Raw genomic sequence first — 18,231 nt, 5'->3', positions numbered from 1 at the left:
ACAAATAAAACAAGCACTAAATATTTATCATAAATCAAAAGCAATAAATAAATACAAGTAGGAAATATTGAAAAATCCAATTTAAAACTCTGATTTAATAATATTTCACTAGATTTAAGAAAACATGATGTAGAAAATGTCTCTTTTAAAATATTTACCAAAAAAAGACCAAAATCCGTAGAAGAACTTTGGTTTTAGTTTTTATTTTATTGAGCTTTGCTGGAATTTCAAGTCATTATTGATATAAAATAGGACAAACCTCTTTCAAAAGATATTAAAACAATCAACTTTCTAAAATAATACTTGTTTTTTTGTAGTGGTATTTCTTTACATTTCATTTAAAAATAAAATGTCAAAAATGATTTATACCACCCTCAGTAATTAACTGACTATGAGATACCACTTTGTTAGCATCACATAGTAATCTTGTTTATAATTGCTGACCATTTATTTGTTTATTTTTTGCATGTTTCCACCGGCAGTTTTTACGGTTTATTTTTGGCGATGAGTTCCTGGTAAGAGAAGTTGGATGGCCTCCTTCCCATCACCCTAATCATTAACTCCCTGCACAGATTTCAGTCAGGACTCTAGTTGGGCCACTACGACAAACTCAAATAACAAAGTAAATCGTTATCATGCACCTGCTATTGTCAGTGCTCAGCGCCTCTATTTACATTCATGGAAAATGCAAAACTCAAACTGGCATGAAATGAAATATGGGACCTGCAGGAAACAAATACATTTAAATGAAGTTGGAGATATGGGGAGAAGCATAACAGAGTGATTTATGCACTGCTAAAACTGGCCTCCTGCTGGACACAATTTCAATCTTTAGCCTCCGAATGAATTGCCCTGACCCAACTCCACCCAACAGGTGTTTCACGGTTAATGGGAGGAGCAACGTCAGCGGTGAAACAACAAAGCAACGTTAGAAAATGGTGCACAGAGCAGAAACATTGTCTGAGAAACTCTTTTTTTTCTAAACGGGAGTATTTTCTGTGTCGCAACTCCCATTCATCACTGCTCCATTAAGTATTTAAAGCAATTTAAATCCAGTTGCTGAGAGTCCCAGTTTAATTGATTAACTACAGCGGATAGTTCAGGGGTCTGCAACTTTTACAGCCACTTTACAGCCGCAGCTGTCACCTGACTTCTTGCAAAACAGACAACTTGTATGTTGTCTGTGCTGCAGATTAGGAGCCGCGACCCATTCGCAGACCTTAGTCCTTGACGGGCCATAATGGGTTCAGGTCCCGACCTGATGACCTTTGCTGCATGTCTCCCCCCCATCTTACATCAAGTCACTCTCAAATGAAGGCTGCTAGAGCTTGTAATGCTTCTGTGCAACACCCAGGTCCGTTTACCAGTTCAGGGACTCGACCAAAACCCCTCAGTGTTATTACCTTGAGAAATAATGACATTTGGTTAAATATAAAACAGGCTTTAACGCCGAAAAGGATCAAATGTCACCCAAGTGGAACAGACACAGAGTGACGTTCAGCGTCCAGCGCTGGGCTCCTCTCAGCTCACTGTAGGGATGCAACCAAGTGAAGCAAAGATTGTGAGTTCTGCTTTTATCTTCTCATTCTGCACCGTCTCCAAGGGGTGCTGGCCTGCCTTAATCACTTTTTGTTACGAGTAAGATAGACGACTGTCGCCAGTCTTAAATGTTGTGCTTATGTCAGCAGTGTGTATGTGAGCAGATAAAAGAGACTGAGGAAGGACACTGGGTCATTTATCCATAACAAGCTGATAAAACAGTCAAAAAAAAAGACAACTTTTAAGTTTAGATAAAGAAAATATGGTGGAAAACTTTAAATGAACCACCATTTTATTTCTTCTTTTACAGATTAAAGTAAAGATAAACAAAGTTTTGCATAAAAAGGATTGATATTTTTCCTATGTGATGGAAAATGATGTAAAGAAAACACACATACTCCAACCTAATAATAAAAACAGATCATAAAACATATTATTGATATCTTTAGAGTTATTCTTCATGGAAATTAATTGCTGGAGAAACACCTAAAAATCAAAATCATTAGCTCTTTATCATTTTAATCCAAGTTTTTAATAGTCATTGTAAAAAAAAATCATCAAAGAGCCACTGTATAATAAATAACACAGCTTCAAGTGCCCCAGAGTTTATTATTCACTGGAACAATTGTGGTTTCTTCACTCAAGGTGGTCAAATTCAAGTTGAAGATGTGGCACACAGTGTCATAAATAACAGTGAAAATGACATTTTTCATAATAACTACTATGGCCTTGACCAACATGGGTTATTTCCTCGGCTTCATACCAATGGCAGAGTTATAGTTCCAAATATTAATATGGCCTTGATGAAACCAGATTGAACAATATTCAAGTGAATCCACTTGAAAATAATGTGATTTATATTTTTTATTCACTTTTTCACTTTCTGCAGTGAAGAGTTTGTTAATGTAGAAGAAATGAAGTTCAAATAAATTAACTTTATAACAAAATTTTGCTGAAAGGATTACTTTAAAGAATGTATCACTGAACACATTCCTATAGAATTAGACCAGGAAACTAAAGATGCAAAAATAAAAAAGTACAAACTACATGAGCCAAACATAGCCAAAGTAATGTGACTGTTTCTGTAAGACGTTCAGTGGCAGCTGAGCAGACATCGATGTTTTGGTGAGGAAAACATTGACTGGAGAGTGTTTATTCAAAACACACACAAAAGATACAGAACAACTTCTGTTTAAAACCAGAACGTCCAGTCTAATAAAACCCTTGAGAGTGCAACTCATCTCAAAGGTTGAGTCAAAGGTTGAGTTCAAGGATGAGATAAACTCATCTGAAAATATTTGACTTGTTTATTTGAAAGTTCTTCCACAGTTTGCAGATTCTCACTCGATTATAAGAGAGCTTTTCATGAGCCTTTGCAAAATGTTTCCAATATAAAAGACTTTATTTCTATATGCATAAGCTGAATAATGTACCTGGTGGCACTGGATAGCAACTCATAATTACATGAATTAAATATAAAAGAAATGATTGTTTAGATGTCTAGTTTGCTTATTGATGACTTGGAGGTTTTGAACCTCCCGTCTCAACTTGAGATCGATTGTTCAACTCAAAGAAAAATGTTCATTCTTTCAATTGAAAACTCTTTTGTCGTTCTGTTTATGTTTAACAAAGAAACCGAACCCTTCATGGTGTCACTAATCCTGGGCCTCCAATATATCTTGTAAACGTACATTTATGACTTTAAATGTATGAGTCTTTGTAGAAGGATTATGTTGTTTGTGCAGCTTTAGTCAGGAAATGGGTTATGAAGTGTTCCAGGTCACTTTGACATGAAAAGAATCGTTGCGCTTCAGTAAAGGTAGTTTGGATCCAAGAAGTCAGAAGGAAGTTCGGATAGATGAGGAAATGACAACTCGACAATAACTGTAGCTGTGGGATTACTGGAATTATCCTTCGCTATGAAGTGAACCAAGAAAAACTACGCACGTCCGAGGAAATGATGCTATTGGTCGAAACTTCCGAAATACAATATATATGAAATCCTGTAAAAGGTCTTGGAACCATTACAAAGTAGGAGTAACTATTGAGTTTGTAATGTGTAGGCAGAAATAAATCTCCAGGTCGGCCTGATTACAGCAGTGAGAAATACAAGTCCATGTGATAATTTGTTTCATTCCTTGAGTTTGCCAATTTTCATCCCCCACATAAAAAGGTTCAGAAAAATCTACAGCAGCAGCTTCAAAAGGAGGTGATTTGGTTACTCTGTATCGAGGTAAAGGAGCAGTAATCTGCTGTGCTGCCTTGACCTTGAGTTTTCTGCAAATGTAACAACTTGAAACAAAATCTATAACAAGCTGTCTCCCTATCCAAAGCTAAATTTGTTCCTCACCCTTTCATGACATGACTGAACTAGTAGTTCAGAATATTGTGACTTGTTGGTAGTATCCAGGGGTGTTGTTCTCTGAAACTAAGATCTGAGTTCTGCAGTCTTCCCCCAACACTTAATAGACCATTTTCATCGAAAATGTTTTCAAATTTTTGATTTCAGAATCTGCTTTCACATTCTGTTTTGACCTTGGATATTTCAGACCTAAAACAACTCTCTTGTGTGGCCTTTATCCGGTACATTTCATTGCACTAAGCTCTTCTGCAGTTAACTCTCCCTGAACCTTCTGACAAGTCCTTGTGTTGGTAACAAACCATTTTCAGTGATTCTTAATACAGTCGTAAGCTTGTTGTAAATTTCTAAATTTAACAGTGGTTTAGTTTGCTTGCATCACAGTAGACGTGTAACTTTACGTTGTGGTACCACCTGGGAATGGCCACCAGGTACAACAGTGGTAGCTCCTGTACACCACTGCTCCCATTTCTCTGTCAAATCAGTGGGTAATGGTTCATCCCAGCTGAACCCTCTCTCCCACATTTCTTGGAAAAGGCACTTCACTCTGACAGGAAACTCAATAGGGTCAAATATACGAGCTACACTTCTCTTTGCATTTTCTCTGTCCTTCAAAATGTCCATTAGCGCCTTTTGATTAAACACAAAATCATTGTGTTCCGGTCTCCAAACCAGGTCCAGTACTGTAAGCACATTTCCACAGGACTATGTATCACTCACAACTCTACTCCATTCTCTTTCCACATGCTTTTAGATCAGATGAGTTGGTAACTCATTTGCAGAGGTTCATACCTTCCTGAATGTCCTTGTGCTGCAGTTGTCACATATAGAGCTTCCTGTACAGTAGGTGCGCTTGAAATAAAGTCAACTAAATGCTAAATCTTTGAGAGCCTTTACTGCCCTTGGCTTTTCCATTCCAGTGTTTCAGATGTTTTCTAATGGTGGCAGCAAGCAGGAACGGACAGGGAGACACTCCAAAACCAAATCTGTTCATTCTCAGGACACCTCATTTAAACTAGATGAGTTAGGTCCACATATTAAGCTAAATGTGGACCTAACCCTCCCTTTGGGTTCAGTTTAGGTCCAGTGTGCAGAGTCAGACACTCATTGAGGGATAGACTGTTATCATCATGTGAGGATACATAAAATACCTCTCTGAATTTAGTTGTGGCTTTGTCCTCTTTTACCACAGCATGATGGAGCATGTAGTATTTCACGTCTCTTGGCTTGCTTCCTCTGGTTTGTCATCTGCCACCTCCTTCCAGATACTGTTTTGCATGTAGTCCTCTGTTACATTGCTGTATCTGGCAAGAACAGCAACAATGGCAAGAAAGCAAGAAAGCTTGGGGAGCTTTCTTTCTCTCGAAGCTTGTTAAGCTCTCGAAACGTTGCTTTGCTTCCCTAAAGATGTCCAGAAGCTGGTCTTTGGCTGCGTTCACACTGCAGCCTGAGGAGACCCAAATCCAATTTTTTTTGCCTTAATGCGACCTGCATTTGATCTTTTTCTGATAGTCTGAACAACACAAGCCAGACTTTTGCGGCCACTTGGATATCCGATACGTATCTGATCTTTCCAAATGTGACCTGAATCTGAACGGCTAGGTCACATTCAACCAACTCGAATGTCATGGGGGCGTGCTGTGGTGGCGCAGGGGGTTAGCACGCCCCACATTTGGAGGCCTTAGACCCGCGGACGTCGTGGGTCCGCGGTTCGACTCCCGGTCGACTCCCAGTCCCGACGACCTTTGCCGCATGTCCTCCTTCAAAAATGGCGCTGGCTGCCTGCAGACGCAGCTCCCATCGTGTGTGTGTGTTAATCTGTGTATAAAAAATTCTTGCTGTAACTGCAAAATAATTTCCCTGCTGGGGAATCCCTTCTTCAAATGTCACCACTCTACGTTCTGATACGCGCAAGCGAGAAGAAAAACAACCATGGCGAACTATTATGAGGATGAAGTTGTTAAAGTGCTGGCTGTGGTTGGACAACAACTTCAAAATCATAAGATATGCTCCACCATTAGCATTCATGCTTACTTCCGCAAACACTGAATGCTTCTTTTTTATGGCAGTTGGCAAGACAAGTCACATCTAAGTGTGACATTATTGCGGTTGTAGTTCACATTGGAGATCACATACAATCGAAACCTGGACTGTCCTTGTCGATGCGTTACGGTTGGTCGGCTGTTTCCTCTTTTAACCGCACCAATGCGTCCGTCATGGTGGCTGCTAAACTGAACCCTTAGCTTCACTTTGTTCAAAAAAATAAATAAAGCATTCTTCAAAATAAAAATAACTTCCTCTTTTCAAATGCTTTGCACTAAATATGTTTCACTTCACCGTTTTGTAATAATGGACCTTACCACAGCATTGAAATGCACCATTTGACCTGGCTGTATACAAAGTCCTGCATGGTGTGTATTCAACATTTAACCTGAACAAACTGGATGCAGAGGAGTTGTTTTCACGCCCTTGGCCTACATCAGCAGGTCTCCCTTTAAAGGCACACACATAAACAAACACGTTGCATCTGTTTGCAGCATGGCTAGCTAGTTGTTCCACTGGTTTTGTAGCTTGCACAAACACAGCCACACCCTCCAGAAGTGCACAAGCGCTGTCACCTCCAGAGGCCAGGTGCAGGAAGGGCAGGGGCGGTGGCGGCGGGGGGTAGGGAGGGCTCGTTATCCCCGTGAGGGTGGAGCAAAAGGGGGAGGTGAGGAAAGCGGATGAAGCACTTGAAGCTTATTTTGACATGCCGCTCGTCAGGCTTTTTTGAGAGCAGGTAAGAACTAATAACCTCATGGCAGCTGTTCTCTTTCTCTCTAGAGATTTATTTGCTTCAGTAAGACATTTTTTAATCTCTTAAAGATTATAGAAATATTTATCCTCCAGTTTGAACCAGTGTGATTGTGAGGTTTTGTGGTTTGGTTTATCTGAATTATTTGTATCATTCTTGTTGACTCAGGGACAGAGCCGAACTCGTCCCTGAGCTCTGTCTGGTCCAGGGTTCATGACCAATGGACGCAAGCAAATATTGATCCAAAACTCTTGGAGCACTCACTGACAAGTCTTTTTTTTTTTAAATCATTTTTAGCAAAATCTCACAGAAGATATTCCTCTTGTGTAGCTGGATTATTACCTGCAGCGTTCCTGACATTCCTGAGCTCCTCCTCCCTGGGGCAGAAAGAAAAACCTGTTGGTCCATGTTTGTTGTTTCCTTGCAGACATGGATGGTGTGTTGGAAGGAGCGGTGGTGTTGTCTGCGTGTAAACTGGTCTGCAATTTTCTCGTCCTGCCGTCTCTGGCTGCGTCCCACAGTCCTGTCAGCTTCTGTTGCTGCTCCCTCTTGATTTTCACAGACTTCCTGGTCACAGGTAAGGACAAAATCAGGTGCACCACTTAACCTGCACCTCTTATTAAACATGTTTGTAGTTAATTTTTGTCCATGAAGCGCTCCCTAAGCCCCAGTAAAGAAGCTTTTGTTTTTAACACCACTGTCAGCAAACTGCTCCTTCGTGCTGTTTTAGATTTGCAGTCCTGATGCCCTGAAGGTCGGCGTTTTGCTGACCTCCAGTGGTTCTAGCTTTCATTTTGCTGAAGTGATGCCAGTAGAGTTCAGATGTGGTCGCAGGTGCTGCAGAGCATTTATCCTTCACCCCACCCAAAGATGGTGCAGGGCGTGATCAAACATTAAACCTGTGTGAAGTTTTTAGACACTAATTTACCTTTTGATCCTGGCGACTCAAAGCTTTCTGCAGGTTTGAAATGATGCGCTTCATTTATGTGGCAACAATTCACAACAACGATCGTGAATCTCAAATCACATCAAGCTACTTTTAATCCAATTCAATTCCAAATACATTCAAATTAATCCAGTTATGTAATCATATCCAGACAATGTTTGGCTCTTTAAATATTGCATTCGCTGCCTGCAAGTAATATAAAAAAAACTCTGAATTTTACTCAGATGGCCGCGATCGATGAGAAAGTGACGAACATTGTGATCTGTCCATGAAATAAACTTACTCATAGTGACGTGGTTTAAATCTTCCAAATTTAAGCTTCACCTGAAAAATCAAAATCTAAGAATACATTGAAGCTGAGGCATGTTCAGTTAGTATTTTGTGAGCTTTAGTGAAGTTGGTATAAAGCGACAAAGAACTTTATTGATCTAAGGTACTTTTTAATATTTTTGGACAGGAATCTCGGCTACATTTTAACCATATAATATTTGTAAATATTATGCTCTATAAAAACCTTCTATCATTTGTTTAAACTTTGTGTCAAGGCGTATTACTAAAACTGCACAATGATTGGCAGGTATGTCGCCATTGAAATATCAAATACCATATTTATACCTCAAAGGGCTGCCTGGAGTGCAATAATTGTTGCCTAATATATTCCAAGTGTTGTGAACTTGTCTTTTTCACACTAATGTAATATTCAGCCAGTATCACAGCTACAGATGTTCACACCAGACAAAAATGATGTTTCACAAATGCTAAAACTAATAAAGTGACGAAAACAAAAGTGACAAAAAGAGAGAAAATAAAAACATATTACAACTGATATCGTCATCTGATGCCTCACTATAATTAGCACTATCTGAAGATTTTCTATTACTGTGCAATGCTATTGTGTAATGCTCTGCATTACTTTTATTTTTACATGTCAAAAGTCTGCAACACACTGCAAAAACTCAAAATCTTACCAAGTATTTTTGGTCTAGTTTCTAGTGCAAAATATCTTCGTACACTTGAAATAAGACAAAACTAACTTATAAGTAACTTTTCAGAAAGATACAGGAAATTGTTTTAAGTCAATACTTTCTTCATATTGCTGAAAAAGCACTAGTTCCATTAACAGATTATTTTACTTGTAACACGGGAAAAATGTCTTATTATAAGTGAACTTATCTGCCGATGACAGAACTTTTCCATCAATATGAAGGAATTACTGACTTAAACTCCTAAATTTAGCTGAAAAGTTACTAAGTTATTTGTGTCTTATTTCAAGTGTACAACTAAGATATTTGCACTAGAAACTACACCAGAAATACTTGGTAAGATTTTGTTTTTGCAGTGCAGATTTTCATTTTTTAACTTTGATGTCAAACGTATCAATCCACAAACAATAAAACAACATGATCTGCAGAAACATTTTGTCAAACTGTGCTATCTTTGGTGTTTTTCATAGATTCTCTCAATGAATTTGGATCTACTTTTATCTTTGACAGAGGCTGTGATTATCAAAGTGCCTAAATGTTGCAGTCAAAAGAACTGGACTTCTTATAGACGTTTCACCTCTGAATACAATTACACCAAACTTAAGAGAAGAATATATAAAAAAACATGGATCTTTGTTCTTACTCTACATAATTCTGCATTACTTTGTGCTTTTCGTGCTGTCTGGAAGCAGGTGGATCAACATGATGTGTGTATCTAATGATTAAAAGGTTTTCAGCAAAAAAAGGGGCTTGATCAAAAGGATTTGAGAAAGTGCACACATTTAAATTCTGAACTCCTTACTTGAAGTACTATCTAGTACATCTTGAATTTGAATGTGTAATGCACATGCCCTGCTTCTCTCTGTCTGCACCTCAGCCACTGATTAGGTTCTTGGCCAGAAAAGCAGAAGCTTCTTATCTGAAAGTTCCTGCCTGTCCAGGGTCAGCGCTGCTTCACTGATCATTTTCTCTGCTTTCACTTGGTTCTTTCTGCCGCTTAAAGATGAGAATTTAATGTAGCTTACTGAAGTGAAGCTGTGTGCAGCTGGTATCAGTATTAGCTCTCTTACTGAACATGCAACAAAGCCAGTCGAGGTTCTGCACTCAGATTGAACCGACTCAACCTTTATCAAGAGTTTCAGTGAAGGCAGGTGTGCACCAAGGAGATGTCCTCTATCCACTCCTCTTTGCTCGACATTATCATGTGGGAAGCTTTTAAAGGCTGGGTGGGAGTTAGTTTTGATGATTACAGCTCAAATTTTGCAAACACTGATTGCCAAGGCTTCAGAATTACTACATGATATCATACCTGCTGAAGAACCGAGATTCACGAAGAACCGAGATTCACCTTTTTTTGTTACCGTCATTAAAGACCTGAGACGATAAAAACTACAGCCTGAAGTGACCAAATTAGATTTTTTTTTTTTGCCCTTATGTGGTACAAAACAACACAGGTGGTAGTTTTACAAATGTGACCAAAGCCACTTGGATATGTGGTCGTAAAACTGGAACGTATTTTAAATTGTGAGCTGTGTCTGTACGGCCAGGTCGCATTCATCCGACTTGAACGTCATTGATATTCAACAAATGTCACCAACAGTAAAGAGCTTTTTTAAATTTTTTTATAAAGGTTTCATAATGCAGCTTCATTCAGATAAAGTAACAGTCTTCCACTACTTTGAGGATTTTACTTTTCTCTAAGCTTACTGCAATATGAAATGTTTCCGTTAGAGTTAATGCTTTGTTAAAACAAACAACCTGTGTTTTTGCTGGTAGTTGGGCTTCTGCTGACTCTCTTGTGATCCCACAGCTTTCCTGAGTTTCCTTTGCGTCTTGAAGTCCTGGCTGACTGAGCTGAACCCACCAGGTGATGTCATCGCCCTGCGTTTCCTGCTCTTCCTCAGCCACACCTACAGAGCCGTGCTGCTCCTCACCACGTTTCTGATCGCTACGGAGACCCTGATCAGGTTGCTGTGGCCACACGCTGCAGCTGATTCCCGGACAATTTTCTGTAATGATGAGGAGGAAGAGGACGGCAGCGTCTCGGATGAAGGCGAAAGCTTGCCACAGGTGGTGGGTTTCTTCTGCTGCCTGTCGGTGTGGATCGCCGTGGCGTTCAGTGTCCGGTGGCACTGGAAGCTGGAGGAAGGGTGGACGGCTGCTTGTCTGGACAAAACCGACTCTCTCATCAGATGTCTTCCTAACCTCTTCAGTCCCATGCACAGAGTCATGGATCACTACTGGAGCGTGGCCTTCCTGGTTCTCCTCGGGCTGCTGCTGACCGTCAGCACGGGCCTGCAGAGGAGAAACCAGACTTCTGCAGAACCAAAGAGAACACAGGATGGAGCGGCGCCTGCAACCTTCAAGCCGCTTCATCCAGAAATGTTTACCCCAAAGTGTGTTGATGGAGACATTCCCCTCATCTCCCATGGCTGCTTGTCTGAAAAGATGGGAAGACAGGAGGTCAAGAGGACTCAGAAACACGTTTACCTGGATTTAGTCAGAGGGCAGAGCTTGGATTCAAATCAAACCCACCTGAGCAGACGGGAACAGTGGGGTTTTCCAAGCCTGGAGGAGAATACAGTAATAGCGTTTGTTAGCGTGCTTTGCATGTTCATGCTTCCCTTCTACCTCAGTGTGAACACTTGTCTAATCAGGACAATAGACTCTCTGCTGAATGGATGCATCAAGTCCTTACTTTCGTCTGTGTCCAACAGCAGAGACACAGCGTCCTCTCTCAGAGTCTCACAGGTTTAAGAAACAAAGCCAGAGTCCAGCTGATGAGTATTTGCAGCAGAACCATGAAGAGTGGTCCCAGTGTGCAGGCGGCTGTTTTACCTGTTGACGCTGCTCTGACAGGAGAGTAAACACACCTTCCCAGGCAGCTTTTCACATGTTGGGGATAGTATTTGTAGAGTGCAGAGAGGTGCTGAGGAGGCAGGTCAAGGCGTGCTTGCAGAGCAACACCAAGTACTTTTAAAATTCCTCGGGGCATCAGTTTCCTCAGATGTTTGTCTTTACACAAAGCCACGGTTTATGTGAGATTGATCCAGGGGCAAACAGCATCTTGCAATGTGTAACATAAAGTCTGCTGATGCTGCCTGACATGAAGATATATGTAATGAAAACCGAGGGACTCGAGGGCAAACAGATGGAGTTTTTCCTGCTATTATGGGGTCATCAGACTGTCTGTGCCTTGAAAATCATCCATGTTGGGTTTTTTTTACATTTTGCCTCAATGATATTTGAGTGGGATGTTAAAGGAGAGACCAGCACAAAGTTGTGTAACTGTATGAAGTGAAATAAAAAAAGGAGAAGTTTTCACCAAGAAAAATCTTAGAAGTGTGGCATGCATTTGTATTCTGCTCCTTTACTCTGATACCCTTAAATAAAATCCGGTGAAACTGAGAAGTAAATGTTACTGAACTGAAGGGCTTGGTGTATCTGAAAAAAACTGCAGGCATCCGATCAAAGATGTGGCGTCCCTTTATTATCATTCAACTTACAATTCTTGATGCAGCAAAACAAACCAGTAAACAGAAAATATCAAACTTAGAACTCCTTTCTGATAATACAGTTGCTACAACTACTGAACTACTGCAAAAACTATATCAAAAACATGTTCTGCCCCATTCTAGAACATTCCCACCCATTAAGGCTCTGATAGGTTGTTGTCGACCATGATTGACAGGCAGACCAGCCAATCACGGTTCAGACAAGCCTACAAGGCGAAGCCCAGCGAAGCTGTGGTATTTTCCACAGTTACTATTATTGGCATCAAATGTTTTATTGCTATCATTTAGAAAATATTAATAAATGTTTCCACAGATTGCCAAGAATCAACCAAACAAAACTTTGGTGTAAACAGACTGTGCTGCAAATGTTTTAGCTGCACAAATACAGCACAAATATTTCAGGTCAAGTTTATTTTATTTTGTTAACGTGGGGGATGAGGGCAGAGGTCAATCTCTGGTGACCTCTGGAGATGTTTTTTGTAGTTTTTTTTTTTATCTTAAAAATTATAATGACAAAGGGAAATTTTTGCTGCACAAATGTAGTACAATTGATTGACAACATATTTATGGGAATTTGATTTTGACCAGGGATAGTCAACCGGTTATCTTAATACGTTAACAAAACATTTATTAATACATTTAAAACGATATCTGCGAACAAATTTGACACGAATGTTGTTTAATTTGAAGGAGTTGGGCCAACTTCACTCAGGTGTCGTGCTGACCAAATTAACCCAACCACACACGTTCATGTTAATATGCTGATCAATAAGCAACTTAGGGTTAAAGCTAAACTTGTCATCCTAAAGAAAAAAGCATCATTCAGTTCCTGTTTCAGATTCTTCTGAAACTTATAACTTTAATATTCTGTTCATCTGCTGGAGGTGGTGAAGAAGCTGTTTTGCATAAGCAGAAATTTGTTTTTTTTTTCTTATTCAATTTGCTTTCCCTGCAGACAGGACACTCTACAAGAACAACCAGGTGCAAAGTTAGAAAAATATCACGTGGTTATAAGAAATATGATGGCTAAACATATTTTTATATGCAATGACTTGGAACAGGCTTTTGTAAGATTTAAGTCTAAGCAAAGTTGCTACTTATTTCAGCCATGGAGTAATTCAAACTCTCTACAACTCTACAGACACTCCAAGCAAGACAGATATCACTTCACTGGCATGAAGTTAAAGTAAACATTCCCCATATAGATCAGTTGCAACTTTTGAAGTACATAGGTTTACCCACACTAATATTTTTACCTTTATGAAATTTGGGAAATCTTGAATGATGATGCAATAGCTCCTGATAGGCTGATTCACAATATCTGAGTTTTTATGCTTCTGGTTGTATTTTAAAGCAACAACCTCAAACAAATGTCCTCCTGTGTGACCTCATGAAAAATCAGATGAATTCAGGGACGATGTCAAAAAGACAAACATTTCAAGACGTCTGAAAGTGACACGTTCGTCTGTTCAAACAGTTATAAACACGGGAAAACGCCATGGAAACGTGATTTGGAGCGAAATGTGAAAATCAAGAACAAAAGGAAAATATCGCATAAAGATTCTGGCTGAAGCTGAGGAGAAAAGCTATGTTTCCATTTCCCGTATAATTTGATATTTTTGAAATTTGCTTCACAGAAACACCAATTTCTAAAAAAGAATGTTTTTCAATAAAATGTTTTGCTGCTAGGATGAAGTGTTTGAAATTAGTGTATTTCGCAAAACTGCAATGGAAACACAAGTCACATGATCAACAACGGGATGTTGCCAATGGCGCGGGATGAAGAAGAAGATGACAGGAAGTAGTTGGAGGATGACAACATGGAATGTTTTTTAATCACTTATCACATGAACAAACTTATCCATGTGCGATTTTGGTGCGTATTGATGCTTTGTTGCCTATTTAATGGAAACACAACAATTGCAAAATTGTGTTTTTTTGACAGCAGTGGAACATTGACAATGTTTTGTGCACATTTGTATTGGAAACACAGTTGCTGTGTCATTATCCAGTTAATTATGTCCTTTACCATCATCGGCAAATAGGCCACTAAACCAGGAAGAGGATATTCATCCAAAAGCAATATAACAAATAGATTAAAGTTTGAAAATGTATTCAGAAGCTGCGTCCATATAGGAGGTGCTCACTTACAACAACGGCCAACAAGTTTATCTAGAAAGCAGACCGCAAGATTTTAAAAGAAGTCGGCAAAAAACCTACAATGTCATCAACTGACCTACAGCGGGCTATTGCTGTGGGTCGTTTGTTTGTTTGGGGTTTATTTTGGTAATATTGTTTGTTAAATGACGAAATCAAGGGTAAGTATGTTGCTTAATAATAAATATATGACTTTTCTTTTTAGACATTAAAGGACAAATAATTGAATTTCCTCAATTTTCATCACTGTAAAGCCCTTCTTTTTGACTTGCTGTTTTTTTTTCATTACTTGTGTCCAAATGACAACATGAAACAAAATAAAGGTCAAGAAGAACTTGATCCTTTTAAAATGGTGCTGGCTTAAGTGTGGATTAGTTAAGCAAACAAGATGTTGTGTCTGCAAGAATCAGCAGATTTTTTCCAGCCCAGACAAGGTGGTATCTTTGTTCCCGGCATCCTTTGTGTCTTAGTTCAATATTGTATTTACCAACATTAACCCTTCTCCAACCTCTGACCTCACCGTAAAGGTCAACCTCACTCAATCCACTTGATTTAAACATCTGTCTGCAGATTTGAGACGTGTTGCTGTGAGTTTTAGCCTCTCATTTCAAGGAACACGTTCTGATCCTGCCTTTTACTCCCATGCCAAATCAGACAAGTCGGTGCAGCATTCTGCTCCAAACCACTCAGGCTAATTAAAAAAATGCAATTTGCTTTTTTTAAAAGTTGGAAATTAAGGACAAGAATAAGACATAATAGTATGAGATTTCAGTAAGCACATTCAAAAACAAACAGACTTTCAACATGAAAACAACAAAACCGGAAGGAAAATCCATGTTTGCAACACTTTGTTTCCCTTTTGTGCTTCAATTCAGTCCTTCCCAATATTGCTCATCGAGGAACGCGGTCCTGCACGTTTTCTGCCTTTACACACTATTAGCACACTGAATAAAGGAATTAATAACTCCATCAGGTTCTGCAGCAGCTTGGTAGCGACTCATCCTTATAGATCAGGAATATTATGTGCTCTGAGGACACAAACTAGTAAACACTCAACCCACAGTTTCCTTTATCTTCACTTTTCAGGAGTGTATCGACACAAAAGTTTATGTTGTAGATTAACATTAAAACTGAGTGAGATGGACACTGCAGTGCTCCTTGTTGATTTGGGGTGGGTTGATTTTTTGTGTACTTTTGTTGATGTTTACATAAAGTTATGAAAATCAATAAAAAAAACAAAAAAACAAACTGAGTGAGAATCTGTTTTACCCTGGATTTATTTTAGGAGCTGGTGGATCCACTCTGAGAGTCCAGGAACTAGTCAAGGAATAATTTCTCTATTTTATTACGAAGTTGTATTACGTCATAATTCAGAAATAACACAAGAATCTGATCCAATGCATTAACCAAATTCCTCAGCTTGGTCCTGTCAACCCACTAATGAGAAACAGCAGGTCAAAAGTAACTTGACCTGCTCTGGTGAGTTGAGGACACAACTCACCACCAGATGGCGCCCTGTCCCAGAAAAGGGACAACTCATGTTGTTCATTGTTAGACCTCTAATACGAGAGGAATGAAGGGAAAGGAATGTTAGCAATCAGGTTGTTGACTAATTGTAAAGTTATCCTCTGATTTTATTTGAAAGGGAAGCAGACATTAACACAAACAGCTTCTTCAAGTCATCTGAGATTCAGTTCAGGGTTTTTTACACTGGGAGCAAAACACTGAGAATTATATTTGGCACTGGGACGGTTCAGCTGCTCACAGCAAGAAGGTCCTGGGGTTGAGTCCAAGTCCACTCTCTCTCTCTCCATTCTTCCTATACTGCAGCTCAAAAATATGCAGAGTCGCATAAGAGCATGTGTGTACCTTTTAAAGGATTGCAGACTAATTTAAGTCAGATAATAAAATTAGTTTGTATGTCACTTTACAACATTTACTGAACCAAACTGCTTTCCATTCATGCAGGATTAAACAGACTAGAATAAAAACACGGTGACAACATTGGTAGAAACATAAGAGTCACAGTGTGCTAACACGGCTCTAAACAAATGTGGTTTTAGTTTAGACTTAAACAAAAATAGATCATTGATGAGCCACAGTTAAAAAGGTAATGAATTCCAGAGTTTTGGACCACCTCCATCAAATGAATGGTCACCCCACGGTTTGGACTTTAAACTGAGGACTTCCAAAAGATGTTGGTCAGCAGAACAAAAAGCCCTGACTGGGCCAGGTGCCACATAAATAAGAAGCTGCAATGCCTTTAACATCTTTAAAAACAAACAAATGTTCAAAATCAACTCTGAAACATCCTGGGAGCCAGTGGGGCGATGTGACTGTAGCTGTGTTTCCATTGTCCATATATGGACTTAAATAAAAATACATTTGCATAATAGAGACATGTCAATAAAAAAAACCTCACATTTTTCCAAAACAAGTGTTAGGTTAGGATCAAGTGGTTTTTCAGCCATATTGAAATTAGACTATTTCGCAAACTTGCAATGGAAAAGCTTTTTTCACATCACATGGGATCAACAACCAGACAGGAAGTTGTAGGAGAATGACAGTGCAGCATGTTTTTCTAATGACTTATGATGAGAACAAACTTATTCATGCGTGATTTTAATTATATTTCTTATCTAAAGGAGCAGTATTTTGTAAAAATTGACTTTTTTGAGTTTTACTAAATATTATAATCTCTTCCTTCTCCTTGGAGCTGCAGTTTAAAAGCTTCCAAGTTTCCGCCTGACTGAGTGGCCGTTCCCCACGACTCCCCCGCTCGGCTCCTTGAAAGAGACAGAGGCACAATTACCATACTTTCCGGACTATAGAGCGCGCCTCATTATAAGCCGCACCTACAAAGTTTAAAAAAACAAAAAACAAACTGGAAACGTACATGTGTAAGCCGCACCGGCCTATAAACCGCTGGTATCTCCGCCGCTCTCGGTTTTTCACTTAATAAATCTGCTATTAAGGACGCAGGCCTCCGTCTCCAACGCCGAACCATGGATTCGTTCACGCCGAGCTTAAGAGCAGCGGCTCTCGATCTGGCAGTACAGATCGATAGCCTTCAACTTACAAGCTGCATCATATGAGTTTGAAAACATTTCTCCGTCATGCCTGCTGCTAGCATGTGCTTGTTCTAGATGGAAATTAGCGCTTTCTTCGTTGATTTCCAATTTTGACTTCCAATGATTCACTTCCTGCTAAAGAGAGAAGAAAAATCCACAGAAAAGCCGCACCGGGCTACAAGCTGCATGATTCAAAGTGTAGGAAAACATTAGCGGCTTATAGTCCAAAAATATGGTATTTCTTTTAAGTTGTGTTTAATATACAGACTATGTTTATAAAAACTGAAGGTAATATAGTTACTTGATTATGTTATAAATAGCACTATGTGCCTGAAAAACACATAATACAGCCCCTAAATGGAAACACTGCAATTGCAAAATTGTGTTTTTTTTTTTTACATTAGTGGAATATAGACAAAGTTTTTTTGGACATTTGTAATGGAAACGCAGAAAATGAGGGCATCTTTTGTCTCATTGTTTCACATTGAGAGCTTAATAACAGGCCTCCAGTCCTATGTCACCGAGCACTGTAAGTAATCCCAGAACATTCAATAACACCGATGAGGAGTCTGTTCATGCCACCAGCATCATAGCTGAAAGTCTCGTTGGTAACCAGAATGAAAATGGAGGCGTCATTTCTGCTTTTCGTCCCCAGATTGCTTGCGAGATTAGAAACCTCACACTCCTGCCTCAGGAGAGCCGCAGCACACAGGAATCAAATCTCTCTAAGGAGACTTCAGTGGCTGTTTAATGGACACGTCCCCCCAGGAACAACGTGTCCATGACAGGACAGGCGTTCTGTCCTCTGATAAAAATCACTGCGTTGAGCTGAGAGACGTACCCACATTCAGAGGCAGCATGATGAGT

The 18,231-nt window shown here is 39.5% G+C and overlaps 1 protein-coding gene across 3 annotated transcripts; it reads left to right on the top strand.

Annotated features, from left to right (window-relative positions):
• The first annotated feature begins 6,597 nt into the window (after positions 1 to 6,597).
• Positions 6,598 to 12,014, top strand: LOC111605797. 3 transcript variants are annotated; one of them, XM_023324556.1, is made up of 3 exons: positions 6,598 to 6,677; positions 7,120 to 7,269; positions 10,432 to 12,014. In XM_023324556.1, the coding sequence occupies exons 2-3, from the start codon at positions 7,122 to 7,124 to the stop codon at positions 11,376 to 11,378; spliced, it is 1,095 nt and encodes a 364-aa protein (XP_023180324.1). In that variant the 5' UTR covers positions 6,598 to 6,677; positions 7,120 to 7,121; the 3' UTR covers positions 11,379 to 12,014. The 3 variants fall into 3 exon arrangements, with proteins under 3 accessions (XP_023180324.1, XP_023180327.1, XP_023180325.1); XM_023324559.1 differs by lacking the exon at positions 6,598 to 6,677 and adding an exon at positions 6,720 to 6,737; XM_023324557.1 differs by lacking the exon at positions 6,598 to 6,677 and having other exon boundaries at positions 6,764 to 7,269.
• The last annotated feature ends 6,217 nt before the right edge of the window (positions 12,015 to 18,231 follow it).

The sequence above is a fragment of the Xiphophorus maculatus genome, chromosome 20 (genome assembly GCF_002775205.1).
Source record: "Xiphophorus maculatus strain JP 163 A chromosome 20, X_maculatus-5.0-male, whole genome shotgun sequence".
NCBI classification, from domain to species: domain Eukaryota; kingdom Metazoa; phylum Chordata; class Actinopteri; order Cyprinodontiformes; family Poeciliidae; genus Xiphophorus; species Xiphophorus maculatus.
Note: the sequence above shows the minus strand (reverse complement) of the source record. Positions and strands in the feature narration are given on the sequence as shown.

What these genes read in the sequence shown, in the direction of transcription:
- LOC111605797 (XM_023324556.1), top strand. Translation starts at nt 7,122, where the DNA reads ATGGATGGTGTGTTGGAAGGAGCGGTGGTGTTGTCTGCGTGTAAACTG. An exon ending in CACAGACTTCCTGGTCACAG is followed by an intron (nt 7,270 to 10,431) that starts GTAAGGACAAAA and finishes GTGATCCCACAG; the next exon opens with CTTTCCTGAGTTTCCTTTGC.